The sequence below is a fragment of the Schistocerca piceifrons genome, chromosome 5 (assembly GCF_021461385.2).
Source record: "Schistocerca piceifrons isolate TAMUIC-IGC-003096 chromosome 5, iqSchPice1.1, whole genome shotgun sequence".
Lineage (NCBI taxonomy): Eukaryota > Metazoa > Arthropoda > Insecta > Orthoptera > Acrididae > Schistocerca > Schistocerca piceifrons.
The window spans coordinates 79,326,975-79,342,381 of record NC_060142.1 but is presented as its reverse complement, the minus strand read 5'-3'; the positions used below and the strand labels follow the sequence as shown (position 1 = coordinate 79,342,381).

Below are 15,407 nucleotides of genomic sequence, written 5' to 3'. Positions count from 1 at the left end.
TTACCAAGGGAGAATCTGCACCAAAAAGGCGAAGACCATTCTTTCAGCCAGAAAGGTTATGGCGACTGTCTTTTGGGATTCATTAGGGATAATCCTCCTCGACTATCTGGGAAAGGGTAAAACTATTACATAGGTGCATATTATTCATCGTTATTGGACCGTTTCAAAACCGAGCTGCAAGAAAAACGCCGGCGATTGGACCGCAAAAAGTCCTTTTCCATCACGACAATGCACCAGCACACACCTCAGCAGTTGTGGTCGCAAAATTAATGGAAATAGGATTCCAACTCGTTTCACATCCTCCCTATTCTCCAGACTTGGGTCCCTCGGCCTACTATTTGATCCTCAATTTGAAGAAATGGCTGGCGGGACAAAGATTTTATTCAAACGAGGAGGTGATTGCAGCACCTAATAGCTGTTTTGCACACTTGGACAATTCCTCTTATTCAGAAGGGATCAACAAATTAGAACAGAATGAGATTTTCACTCTGCAGCGGAGTGTGCGCTGATATGAAACTTCCTGGCAGATTAAAACTGTGTGCCGGACCGAGACTCAAACTCGGGACCTTTGCCTTTCGCGGGCAAGTGCTCTACCAACTGAGCTACCCAAGCACGACTCACGCCCAGTCCCCACAGCTTTAGTTTCTAATTAGAACAGAGTTGGACGAAGTGTATAAGTCTAACAAGGGGAGACCGCCAATTGTGAAATTCAAATTCGATTCATACTGCGCATAATAAAAGCTCATGGCCAGAGGTGTAATGTGGCAAAGCACCAAGATGCACTTCTCAGCCGTTGTCGAGAAAATCGACAGTTAAAAGAAACCGTTGCGGTGAAATACTCTCTACGATTAATAATCTTCTACAGCGTCGTGGCGCAGCGGTAAGCACTCGGGTTCGTAATCCGAAGGTCGCCGGATCGAATCTTGCGCCATGCAATTTTTTTTTATTATTAGTATTTTATTATTAGTAATTCAAATATATTTGAATTACAAAAACTAATAATAAAAAAAAATTGCATGGCGCGAGATAATGAATTGCTTATGCATGTTGGTGAAGGCGGATCGCTATCCAATTGTACCGCCTCCATTTTTACGTTTGTTTAAAGGGTGTACCAAAGCTCTCCCGTCCGCACTGATTTTCGACGATGTTAGTTGCGCTAGGGACCGCATCTACCTTCTTTCGGAGTTAGCAGGCAACTACGCTGTTATGCGGCGGCTCGTTTCGGCCCATTCAACATCTGTCCTTCAAGTGTAACGAGCGAGTAACGGAGTTTATATTTCATACCTGCCACAGCAAATTTGTGTTCGTGGGGTCTCTATTCTAATTCGAACGTTTGACTTACGCTATACGTATTCGTTTCGGAATATCGTTTCTACGTCTTCCGTTAACTATACGTGGTTAACATTATGAAGACAATTAATAACATTTGTGAAATACAACTTTGTTTGCGGAAAACATAATGATGTTCGAAATCGCCAGTTTTTCCACGACAAACGACTTTCAACAACTTATTATATGCATAATTATTGCAATGCCGGGAATTATATATATATATATATATATATATATACATTTGAATTACAAAAAACAAATACTAAAAAAAAAATTGCATGGCGCGAGATTCGATGTGGCGACCTTCGGATTACGAACCCGAGCGCTTACCGCTGCGCCACGACGCTGTAGAAAATTATTAATCGTAGAGAGTATTTCACCGCAACGGTTTCTTTTAACTGTCGATTTTCTCGACAACGGCTGAGAAGTGCATCTTGGTGCTTTGCCACATTACACCTCTGGCCATGAGCTTTTATTATGCGCAATATGAACCGAATCTGAATTTCGCAATTGGCGGCCTCCCCTTGTAAGAGCAGACTATGTCGAAAAATAAAAATGGTTTACCCCAAACACATAAGTAGTTTTTATTTTTGCACGTACTGCTGTGCAGTAAGGCTGTCGCGGATGAAAACCAAAGGGGTCCTGCTATGAAAAAATAATGGCACCCGAGACTACCGTTGTTGGCGGGCTGCATGGTGAGCGACAGTCAGGTTGGTATCCCAAGGCTGCCCAGAGCGCCTCCAGACTCATCACTGGAGACAGATCAACTCCAGTCAATGAGATTCCAGGCAGAATGTGCCCAACACCACTGCAGACGGGCTTGTCGGTGTACAGAGGTGAACGGGAGTCGACGCCAGGGGCGCCGTGAGCTCAGCCCCTTTCTGTGAGCCGCCTATAAATGGTCCTTTTGGTCACTGAAGGACCAGTTGCTCGTCGGATCGATGATAATGAAGTATCTGTGGCTCTCCCTGTCGCCTCTGATCGCTTCTATCTTGACGCTGTATGTAGCCGTGGTTCACCCATTCCTACCAACATCGTCGAATACTGACATCGCTCCCGTTCAAGTGTCGAGCGATTCGCCGACTACTCTGACCAGCTTCTTGGAGCCCAGCTGCACGTCCTCCGTCAAATACTGAAACCTGTGTATATCTTCCAGGCACCTGTCTACGAGGCATAATGTCTGTCAAACTGACTGCACTGAATGGAATTTGCAAAGACTTTATACCCAGGTATCGACATGTCCCCTGTTTATTATCCGTGCCAGCTGACCTGCAGTGCAACACGTTCATCCATCGGTCACATAGAGTGCGCAGTTTTGCAGTTTTCATCGATACCTGTGTGAGTATCAATTTGTGACCAGTTTGCGTAGCTCCTTCGTGAGGAATCTATTCGCGAGTGGCTACGAAAGCGCCCATCCAGCTCATTCGTGGTGGCTGCAAAGGACGTCAAGGCGTAATCAGTTAGGCTGCACATTCGCCTGATTTGGCGCCGCTGTTTTCTTTTCTCTGAGATAAGCTCGTCCGCAGCTCGTGGTCGTGCGGTAGCGTTCTCGCTTCCCACGCCCGGGTTCCCGGGTTCGATTCCCGGCGGGGTCAGGGATTTTCTCTGCCTCGTGATGACTGGGTGTTGTTGATGTCCTTAGAGTTCTAGGGGACTGATGACCATAGATGTTAAGTCCCATAGTGCTCAGAGCCATTTTTTTGAGATAAGCTCGAAGATGAACTTCCGACGACCCGAAGGGATTTAAATCATCGCATTGTTACAGAATGTTCAATGATACCGAAGAAATATCTTCAATTTGTCCAGGAGTTTTTTTTTTTTTTTAATGCATGGTGTCTGTTTCTTAGAAAGAACAGATAGCACGCAGATCTCGCAGCTGTGAAACACTAAACGTAATTTGAACGGGGATGAGTGCTATCAGCTGCAGCGGGACATTAAACGGAATCAGTGACGACTAACGAAAGTGTGTACCGGATCAGGATTCGAAGCCGGGATCTCGTGCTTACTAGGCAAGTGCGGCAACCACTGCGCTATCCGGGACACAGCGTTGTCGCAACTGCACGGTCTATTGAAACTTCCCCTTTGAAAATTAAGAATGACAGTGCCGGAAAAACTCTTACGTTATTTGATTTTCAAACAGCTGAGCAAAACTGAACGTACTCAGGCATTTCTCTCTTTACTTATTCTGATCATCACTAAACTGACACACAATATTTTTAGCGAAACGCAATCTGACTTTCAATAATCCCTACAAAAGAATGGCCCTGACTAACAATAACCTATACCTTTCATGAATCACTTACCTCACAAAAATCTTTGTTACTCGAACTACTGCAATACAGCGAGCGCCAATACTGCCAGCTAAATGAAAGATTCTAACTACAAAAATAACTGTAGGTATTTTCTGGCCGTTGTTTCGTTATAGGCTAGCAGAATATATTTTTGCGTGTGGTTTCGTGAAACCCAGGTCTTACGGGAGTATACACCTTTGCACACTATCTTGTGTTGTGGAGAAGAACATACGTTAACTTATACCCTTTTACATAAATGTCTTCCAAGACTTAAAATTGTTTAAGACAAGTTGTATTTGAATAACATTCTGAAGGGCGTTGTTTTACGAGGTTTTAATATCCAGTTATATTATTTTTTCAGGTTTAGCGCAAGCTTAAATATTCCGTTCTTATACATAACAATGTGATCGACATTGTGTTCACATTATTACATTAATATCGTTGTTACCACTATTCAAGCCGCGAGTCTTCGGGAAAGTATCTTCCATCATACTACATTCTTTCATAGCTGCATGACGCTTACAAACATTTTTGCAAGGATGTGAGTAACAAACTGGTTAGTAAGACAGTTTATGAGTCTTACTTCCACAAACTGAATCTTGCTATAAAAGCACCAAAAAAGGACACTTGTCACACTTGGAGCAGGTTTGAAAATGAACATCTCTAATGCAAAGGGGGAAGATAAAGAGAAACTGAGGAAGAGTTAAAGCATCATCACGATCTTTTTAATGTTGCATAATGTCCAAAATCTAACGACAAGAATATATCCGTAATGTACAATATAAACACCAAAGTGACACTAACTTTCGACATGCAGAATGTTTGCCCACTTCAGAAATTGACTCTTCCATCACATTTTACAAATGGCTTCTGTGGACATATAAGCTTACTGTACATGACTGCAGTGATTCTCAGGCATACTGTTACATGTCGAGAAACGACGTCCGAGGCAGAAGAACAAATCAAGCTGCATTCTGTGTTGCTGAACATCTACTTCGCCATCGTTCTCATGCGAAACATGTCATTTTGTATTCGAATACCATTGGTGGACAGAATAAGAACAGCCGTACGGCTGCTATGTGCTGAAAAATGCTTGGAAAGATTGATCACAAATTCAGTTTGGCAGGACATACTCACGTAGTGTCCGACACCGACCTCTCCTTAATAGAAAAAAAAGAAAAAGAAGAGCAACGCTCCTATGGGCATGCGGTGAGCACAGCGTTCTCCCGATCATACGTCAGTTTACGAGCCCAGAGCCACTACTTCTCAGTCAAGTAGCTCGTCAGTTTGCCTCACAAGAGCCGAGTGCATCCCCTTGCCAACAACTCTCAGCAGATAGGATGGTCACCCATCCAAGTGCTAGCCAAGTACAATAGCGCTTAACTTCGGTAATTTTATGGGAACAGGTGCTACCACTGCGGCAAGGCCGTTGGCGAAATTAAATTAAGGGTATTGTAATACAACGCAATGAATACAAGAAAAATGAATTTCAGAACATTTCGTGAACATTTGTGATTAAATGTTACAGTGTATAATGCACTAAAATATCAGTACAATTTCTGTTATTAATCAGTTAATCAACTGGTCACACAGGCAACACAACAACACTTCGTCATGCTGTTACTATGTCACAAATTTGGGTTCTCTAAATATGGTAGGATTCTGAAGCAGAGAACAGTCAGCAAGAAGCGTTCTGTATGGTGGGGGCCCCTAATAATCAGTACCTGGGCGTCCGCGGCAAACTTACCGTCCTGTTACTATAGTTCGTCTATTGGGGTTTGATAACATACTAATTTATGAAGGTCACCTATTAATAATAAGATCGGTGCATATGCGACGATATCGTCGCTATTGGCCATCGAATTTGGCGCCTCCACGCATGCGCACTTCCTGCCTAAGACTGGCATAAATAGGGGGCTCTAGTCATGCCTTAGCAGTGTGTTCGTCGCACCTGAAGATGTCGGCCAGTTGCGCTGATGAAATATTGTGGAGTTTTCACTATGACATCCGACGTCTCGCCCGAGAACCATGTATACAGTAACTAAGACTGTTTTTAACAAAGAAAAGAATTTTTATCTTTATTGATGGGAGTGAAATAAAGGGGACGCCAGATTTCTGAATAAGTCCCCGATCGTTTCGGGGATGAGGTCAGCATGAAACGGAATTAACAACTCAGTTCTAAAATTTAAAGTACACCAATAATTAGCAGATGATTTTTGTATTGCACTCGTACAGGGGGGGGGGGGGGGGGGGGGTTGTTTGGGGGAAGGACCAAACAGCGAGGTCATCGGTCTCATCGGATTAGGGAAGGATGGAAAAGAAAGTCGGCCGTGCCCTTTCAAAGGAACCATCCCGGCATTTGCCTGGAGAGATTTAGGGAAATCACGGAAAACATAAATCAGGATGGCCGGACGCGTGATTGAACCGTCGTCCCCCCGAGTGCGAGTCCAGTGTGCTAACCACTGCGCCACCTCGCTCGGTGTACTCGTACGTTTTCCCAGCTAACAGCAGAATTCAGCACAAAATTTAACTTGCTCAATAACTCACAACTGGAAAAGTTTTTCCACTGTAACTGACACGCCAAACGAAATGTTTTGATCATTACAATGCCACGTCCTCTGTCTCGTGCAGGAACGCCTACCCGGGTGCCCAACGTATAGGCGACTACTTCACCACGGACATCTCCAGTTACTTCACCACCAACCGGCGATACGTCGTCATCTACATCGACGGGCGCGGGTCTGGCTGCAAGGGCGACAGGACGCTCTTCTCCGTCTACCGGAGGCTGGGCACTGTCGAAGTGGAGGACCAGATCAGCGTCACCAAGTAAGGCCGCTGTCGTCTACTGTTTACCTACTCGTATTGTACAGCTTTTTAGTGTTTATTTCTTCTCACAATTACAATGACGGAAAAAAATTAACAGCAAGAGGGAGTTGGGCGACGTAAACGAAAGTTGGTAGGCGTGTTTCAACATCTGAAAGATGACGTTATAACTATATGTTTACTTTTGTGTATTAACGTATAGCTATAATCAGCGGGCCCGGGTTCGATTCCAGGCTGGGTCGGATTTTATCCGCTCAGGGATTGGGTATTGTGCTGTCTTCATCATAATTTTATCCCCATCCGGAGCGCAGGTCGCCCAATGTGGCGTCGAATGTAATAAGACCTTCACCATGGCGGCCGGACCTGCCTCGTAAGGGGTCTCCCGGCCAATGACGCCAAGCGCTCATTTCCATATATATATATATATTGAATTACTGGTCAGGACTTTTACGCCGACTGTGTGTGGCTGTTTCTTGTTGAATCGTCTGATCAGTCGGAAGTTGCTTTGCAGAGAGGGTAAATGACTACTGAAAATATAATTGTTTTCTGGATAGCTCAACATGAATTTTCTAAGGCACCGAAGTTTATCATGCATTTACCAGTAGTATAAGGTGCAGAGAAAATACTTCGTCGTTTGCAACTTCCGTCCGATTTCGACGAAACAATTCGTGACTGTGAACCATCAAACTTTGCAGAAACATAAAAGAAAATTAAAAACGTATGGTCATGAAGAAGTGAGACATAAGTTCTATACTAAATAATTTGTCCATACACAAGTTCCATTTAAATCTGAATTTATGGCAGCCAATAGATAACGAACTTCATCCTTCGACATTTCCAGATACAAGTCGCACAATACAGCTTCTCACGTAAATCTACTGCTATGCAGTATGGAACTTTCACGTTACACTAAAATAATATTTTTTAAACAATAATAATACGGAGGGAAGATATGCGTGCCCGACACAAATTATAAGAGACAGAAGAGTGAGTAGCTGTTCATCGAGAATATTTCGTACATCAAAAGAATGTGTAAAAAATGTTCTTTTGTCCGCCTTTCGTGCAGCGGCTTTCAAAGTCAATAGCTCACAGCATCTCTGACGGCGCTTCCACAATAAACACGTCACGTCACACGACGTTAGTTTTTTACGTTCTCGCAACGTTATTTGCTAACTATAGCTGTTGCCGAGCGACTGCTCGCTTAGTGAATGATTTAAAATGGTAGGGCAATCACATAATGATAACATTGCTTTCCATGGGAATCTTGGAAATCAATCAGATTACCAAGATTCACATGTCGCCGTTGACATTATGGGATTGAGTACTTTACGGATTTACATGGATTGAATATAGTGTTTCTGTCATTTGACTATTAGGACTACACAAATATGGTGATCTCTTATTCTGAGACAAAAGACAATTCTTAAGGTAACGATACACAGAAAAAATTTAAAAAACACTAAGACAGTAAATCTACAAAGTTTACAATGGAGATTATACATTATGCTCATTATATTCCATTTTACAGAGTTCATAAGGACCATCTTTGTGGCCTCAAGTTATTGTCCAGAGCTTATAGGCTCTTTGCTTCTGAAAGAAAACACATAAACATTCATCCTTTTATACACATATTCTTCTCACACATGGAATTTCTTACACGTGTCCATCTTCCATTGATCACTAGTTGTCATGATTTTTATGCTTTCATTATTTGTGTATTTATAGGGTAAGTAAAAATTCATTATTCTCCAGATGAAGCTTATCCCTTGAGAAACTGGATTGCTACTTAGCATTCTCAAAGAAGAAAACTTTTCATCAGCTCTGGTGAGTGAGTCTCGTTCGCACATTAGGTACAAACGTTACACGTAACAAAAAATATAAATACCTAATAGTCTAAGAACTAAGCTTAAATCTAATTTTAGGACTTGGGATTCATAGGAATCTGACTTTGTCACTATTCGCGTGAGGTTTGACTGTTCGCATTTCATTCAGGGGATTACATTTTTTTATGTTGTGAACCCATATAAGAGTCTTATTTTGGGAGCGGCTTTCAAGGAAAAGTCCGTTTCGTTCAACTAGAGCGGGAGTGCTGTGCTGGTACACCACTTTAAATTTAACGCGTTTGTTGCATCGATGGACGTTGGCACGGGCTGATTGTTAGTGCTAAACCGCAACTCCAGGCGCTCACTAGCCACCACGCGGTATTTCAGCCTTCCTGCGCACGGTTCAGTGAAGTTGCGTCGATGGTGCTGTGATATTTTGTGGTTTGCTGAGCTGGTGCGGAGGGATAAGACTTACACTTGGTTTTCGATGCACTGCACTTAATCACATCACCGCCCTTCGGTTACACAACCGGAGCATCACTGTCCGTCGGCATATCTGCACGTGTAACACTTTCATCGTGAATGAAATTATCACTCATTTATAACATCGACGTATTGCATCATGTCTGTGGCAGACTTCCACAGCATTTTAAGCCTCCACTTATACACTGCTATGTGCACAAAAATTTTTTACAGTTTATGATCAAATAGTTTGTCTCACTTTGAAGCTTGCTAATTGAGAGCTTCTATTATCATGTCCATTTCGATTTCTGTTGCTTTGTTGGTAACCACCTTAGCATTTCGCTTTACATTATTCATTATCTTTCTCTAAGGCTAATTACGCTTTCGATTCACAGTCACAATACATTAGTTTCTCCAATTTGCTAGCAATTATATATTTTTTGGATTCATTTGAATCGTTCTTTCTGTCCATTAGATTCATTTAAGTTATCACTGTCATTTCCACAAAAATTTCCTTTTTACTAGATGCGAGGATCAATCACTCACATTTGATCGCCCTCTTACATGAGAACAAAACACCATTCAAGAAAATATTTAAATTCCTTATCGCGATCGCAGCTCGGGTCTCGGATTGACTTTAAAAGAAAAAGTAAAGACATTTCAAAACTAGCTTTTTCCGGTTTCGTACAAGCGTTCCCTTTTGAAAATCGTTTGCCAAACCAGCCTCCCACGTCAACCACATTTCTCAATCTGTGTCGTCAAGTCTACGGGAAGGGTTTAGGCGGGTTAGGATATTTACACAAATTCAGAAGAAAGACATAGATATAATAGTACAGGGTGATTCAAAAAGAATACCACAACTTTAAAAATGTGTATTTAATGAAAGAAACATAATATAACCTTCTGTTATACATCATTACAAAGAGTATTTAAAAAGGTTTTTTTTCACTCAAAAACAAGTTCAGAGATGTTCAATATGGCCCCCTCCAGACACACGAGCAATATCAACCCGATACTCCAACTCGTTCCACACTCTCTGTAGCATATCAGGCGTAACAGTTTGGATAGCTGCTGTTATTTCTCGTTTCAAATCATCAATGGTGGCTGGGAGAGGTGGCCGAAACACCATATCCTTAACATACCCCCATAAGAAAAAATCGCAGGGGGTAAGATCAGGGCTTCTTGGAGGCCAGTGATGAAGTGCTCTGTCACGGGCTGCCTGGCGGCCGATCCATCGCCTCGGGTAGTTGACGTTCAGGTAGTTACGGACAGATAAGTGCCAATGTGGTGGCGCTCCATCCTGCTGAAATTGTGGAATTTGCAGCTCTCTGTTAGCTCTGCGAGTCGATTTTCCTGGGCTGCGAACAAATGCTTGCTGGATGCATGCTACATTTTCATCACTCGTTCTCGGCCGTCCAGAACTTTTCCCTTTGCACAAACACCCATTCTCTGTAAACTGTTTATACCAACGTTTAATACACCACCTATCAGGAGGTTTAACACCATACTTCGTTCGAAATGCACGCTCAACAACTGTTGTCGATTCACTTCTGCCGTACTCAATAACATAAAAAGCTTTCTGTTGAGCGGTCGCCATCTTAGCATCAACTGACGCTGACGCCTAGTCAACAGCGCCTCAAGCGAACAAATGTACAACTAAATGAAACTTTATAGCTCCCTTAATTCGCCGACAGATAGTGCTTAGCTCTGTCTTTTGTCGTTGCAGAGTTTTAAATTCCTAAAGTTGTGGTATTCTTTTTGGATCACCCTGTATGTAGAAGAAGAAATACAGAAAACAATTCCTTGTTCCTTATGACTTAGCAATTAATTTTTCTTTCCGTCGTACGTCTGCATAAGCGCTGTAATTAAGAACTACCTGCTTTGTTTTACTTACGATTTCATTTTCATCTTATTCTCGCTTTGACGCCTGCTTGCGTTGCGCTGCATTGACCTCTATATATGACCTTAAGTCATCATTCCTTTCTCCTTGTCACTTACGCTCTTATGCTTGGTATTTTATTTTACTTATGGCTTTAAATGTATCTGACCTGCGTTTTGCAATTACAATTAATGCTACTCTGTTTATCCAGCTGAAGGATAGCGCTTTCGTTGTCATGTTGCTACTTACAAGTAACTCACATGCTTCGTAAGCATTACGTTATTTTCATGCAGAGATGAACTTGTTCCAGATTTCTAAGTACATTAGAACTTAATTTAGACATCGCTGGCTTAGAAACTAGTTACTTATTTTCCTTTTTAGTGGCATCACGAACCATTAATTGTCAAGCGACCCTTGTCCTTGACGAAAATAAATTTCCTTTTTCGATCATTGCTCCTTAAACTTAAAAAAATTTCTTACATACTACGTTTTATTTTCATTTATTTACCATTTCATATCGCAGAAGCCGGCTTGTTAGACACACCCTTCGCTTTATATTTCATTTTTCTCTCATAAATATTATATGTTTAAAACTAAATCTTAAAACTAGAGTTCTTGGATTTGATCACTTTCTTTGTTAAACAAGAATATTTCACTGGCTTGTCTGTACATAAATTATGGCTCAAGATAACATATTTTAAATTCTCTGCTGTATAGCAAGACAGGCTCACTGTCGTGTAGTTTATTCTAAACATTTTAACGAAGTCAGATCAGTTTTCACTTAGTTACTAGCGGCTAACCTTCTCTTGCCAATATAAAGCTTTCTCTTGACTTATTTTTTAGCATGATACTTTTTAAGATCAGAGTGATGGTGTAATCCTTTTATTTTTCCATTTGTGGGATGAGAAATCAAATAACAACCTGTGTGCAGTATACGAAGGATCTCGTAAGGTCCCTCAAAAATACTTACCCACTATCGATTTTTGAGTGAGAGCAACGATGGTTTAAGGTGCGATTTTAGCAAGACCTTTTCGCCTACTTTATAAGTTAACATCTTATTAATATGTTTGTCATATGCCTTCTTGCGTAAATTGGTTTTGATGGTCAATGTTGTTAGAGCTTGTCTTATTCCGGCGTCTAAACAAGCGCTTTTGTTGTTACACTTAGGAATTGAATTGATCCATTCATTTTTCTCTTGGTCAGGAGACATCAACTCACTCAGAGTGAAACCAGTAGACAGGTGCGGTAGATTATTCACTATTTCCTCGAAAGGTGACACAAAGTCAACCCAGCAAGTCTGCTGATTTGGTACATACGTACGAATGAAACGATTAAACTTTTTGAAGACTCGTTTAATCGGGTTCGACTGGGGCCTAAATTTTGAGATAAGGATTTGCCTAATTTGATGACTAGCAAGGAAAAGTTTCCATCTTTTGCAAACAAAGTTAGACTCATTGTCTGAGAGAATTGATTCAGGTCCTCCGAATATAGGAAAGTAGTCACGTTCTAAACGATTGATGATTGGTTGAGTGTTTGCAGATGTCATAGAGTACAATCTCAAATGTTTGGTAAATAGTACGATGACAGCTACAAGGTACCTTAGTCCTCCACGACCTCGTGGGATTGGTCTTGCCAAATCTATGCCTAGGATTTGTCTAGGTTTCTCTGTGATGATAGGATTCAAAGGCAGTATATTCGAAAGATTAAAAGGTTTTGCCTTTTGACATATGACACAGTGTTTCAAGAGCTTGTGAATTCTGCTATGAAGGTAAGGGATGTAGCAGTACTTTGCAGTTTGACGCTTACACTTTTCTGGACCAATGTGTCCCCATGAAATATGTGTATACCAGAGTAAGTGTTCTACATATTCCTGCGGAATGCACACTAGCCAGTTTTCTGATGACAATGATGCTCGGTAGAAAAGAACTTGATGATGCACTTTGTAATATTTGCACATGCGATGGCTAGGATTAGTTTCGAGGATCTGTTTCACACCTTTCCATTTTGGATCAGTTTGCTGCAGCTGAACAATCTAGTTACAACGATCAAGAAAATATTTGCGATGTATTGGATCCTTCATCAAGAGAATTCTTTAATTTTACATTTGTTCCAAAAGTTCAGTACTGTCAGAAGAGCCTTCAGGCATGCGAGATAGAGCATCTGCAATAATGTTATCTTTACCTTTTATATAGATTATTTCGAAATCATATTACTGCAAGAAAAGACACCACCTCGTAAAGTGAGGATGTAGGAGTTTACACGTCAGAAGAAAACTAAGAGCCTGATGTTCAGAATAAACTTTGATTTTACAATGTAATGAACACCCTTAGCTGCTTACAGGCGTTGACATGCGTCAACAGGGAGAGATGAAAATGTGTGCCCCGACCGGGACTCGAACCCGGCATCTCCTGCTTACATGGCAGACGCTCTATCCATCTGAGCCACGGAGGACACAGTGGGTAGCGCGACTGCAGGGATTTATCTCTGGCACGCCACCCGCGAAACCCCCATTCTCAACGTATTGTCCCGCACTACATTCGTAGTGCCCCGCCCATTACACTCATTACTCGTGGCGCGTTGCCGATTCCCGTAAGAGTTCGGGCACTGTTTGTGCATTCGCACAGAAAAAGAAGATGGTCAAGTGGCCGGTGAGCCTTAACTATATATTTGCTAAGATGGTATCTGCTCTTTCACAAATGGTTCAAATGGCTCTGAGCACTCTGGGACTTAACAGCTATGGTCATCAGTCCCCTGGAACTGAGAACTACTTAAACCTAACTAACCTAAGGACATCACACAACACCCAGTCATTACGAGGCAGAGAAAATCCCTGACTCCGCCGGGAATCGAACCGGGAACCCGGGCGTGGGAAGCGAGTACGCTACCGCACGACCACGAGCTGCGGACAGATATCTGCTCTTTCGGACATACCATCTTAGTAAATATAAACTTTGATTTTCTTGCCATTGATGTAGTAGTTGAATCTCTTGAAAGCCCAAATAGAGTAGGATCGTTCTGTTTCTGTAAGAACCCTACAGGCAAAACTAATTACTCTGATTTCTTGTTTTCCATTGGCTTCATGGATCTGGAAGAGACATGCGCCTATTTCCTGCAAACTTGCCTCAGATGACACACAAAATTCCGTTTGCATATCAGGATGATGAAGAATGTTGCTATTTAACAAAGCTTCATTGATATCGAGGAATGCCTTTTGACAGTCGTCGGTCCAATTCCACTGAGTATTTTTCTTTAAGAATTTCAATAAATGAGGGTTGTTTATCGCTTGCTTTGGTAAGAATCTTTTGACGAACGAAGTGAGTCCGAGATAACCTTTAAGTTGTCGTTTTTAAGATGAGATAGAAATATTTTTAATTGCACTTAGCGATCAGGAGGGATTCCGTCAGATGAAATGACGTATCCTAAGAATTTGATTTCGGCTCGGCTAAAGTGTGACTTTTACAAGTTGGCAGTGACTCCGTATTCCACGAATCGCTGAAACACTTTCTGTACTAGTTCCACGTGGCCTTCCCAGGTTTTAGTAGCAATTAAAAATCATCAACGTAGAGAATGACTTTATCAAGAATATCTGGACCAAGAACATGATCTAGGGCAGAGATGAATACTCCAGAACTAACTTTCAGTCCAAAAGGCATGACCCGAAATTGATAACATCTACAGGCGAAGATAAATGTCGTATACTTAGGATTTAGTGTCACTTGCCAATATGATATCTTCAAATCAATGCTACTCAGATATTTAATTCCATAAAATCTCTGCGTTGTTCTTCAGTCGCTTGAGGTCCCGTTCGTACTGGTACAATAATTTTATTTATGTTTCGTGCGTCAAGTACGAGTCGTACTGTGTTATCGTGTTTCAAAATCGTCAACAAGGGGCTACTATAAGGCGAATTAGATTACTCTATGACTTTCCAACTCAGCATCTTATTTTCTTTGCGAACTGCTTCCCTTCATGCATACGGTATGAGGTATGTCGTCCGAAAGAAAGTTTGGTGCGGCACAAAAAAAAAAAAAAAAAAAAAAAAATTATTCAAATGGCTCTAAGCACTATGGGATTTAACATCTGAGGTCATCAGCCCCCTAGCCTTAGAACTACTTAAACCTAACTAACCTAAGGACATTACATACATCCATGCCCGAGGCAGGATTCGAACCTGCGACCGTAGCAGCAGCGCTGTTCCGGACGAAAGCGACCTAGAACCGCTCGCCCACCGCGGCCGGCCGGTGGGGCACCACTTCCATAGTATATTCATAGTCATTTATAATGCCAGGTCGTTTTATTTATTTTTATTTATTTATTTATTGTTCCGTGGGACCACATTTAGGAGAAGTCTCCATGGTCATGGAACGAGTCAATACATGAAATTATAACACGATTGTAGAAACAGATAAAATGAAATATAAGAAACATATTCAGGCGACAAGTCGTTAGTTTAAATAAAGAAAATCAAGAATGTAACACTGGAATTTGCTTAATTTTTTAGCTCTTCCAGGAGCTCCTCGACAGAATAGAAGGAGTGAGCCATGAGGAAACTCTTGAGTTTAGACTTAAAAGTGTTTGGGCTACTGCTAAGATTTTTGAGTTCTTATGGTAGCTTATTGAAAATGGATGCAGCAGAATACTGCACTCCTTTCTGAACAAGAGTCAAGGAAGTGCATTCCACATGCAGATTTGATTTCTGCCTAGTATTAACTGAGTGAAAGCTGCTAACTCTTGGGAATAAGCTAATATTGCTAACAACAAACGACATTAAAGAAAATACATACTGTGAGGGCAATG

General features: G+C 41.6%; 1 protein-coding gene across 1 annotated transcript in view; it reads left to right on the top strand.

The window, feature by feature from the left end:
- LOC124798751 (venom dipeptidyl peptidase 4-like) overlaps window positions 1-15,407 on the top strand; it is a 329,107-nt gene that overhangs the window by 227,317 nt on the left and 86,383 nt on the right. Inside the window, exon 15 of the mRNA XM_047262278.1 lies at window positions 6,255-6,449. Within this exon, the coding sequence (XP_047118234.1) occupies window positions 6,255-6,449 (195 nt within the window). The remainder of the gene's footprint in view (window positions 1-6,254; window positions 6,450-15,407) is intronic.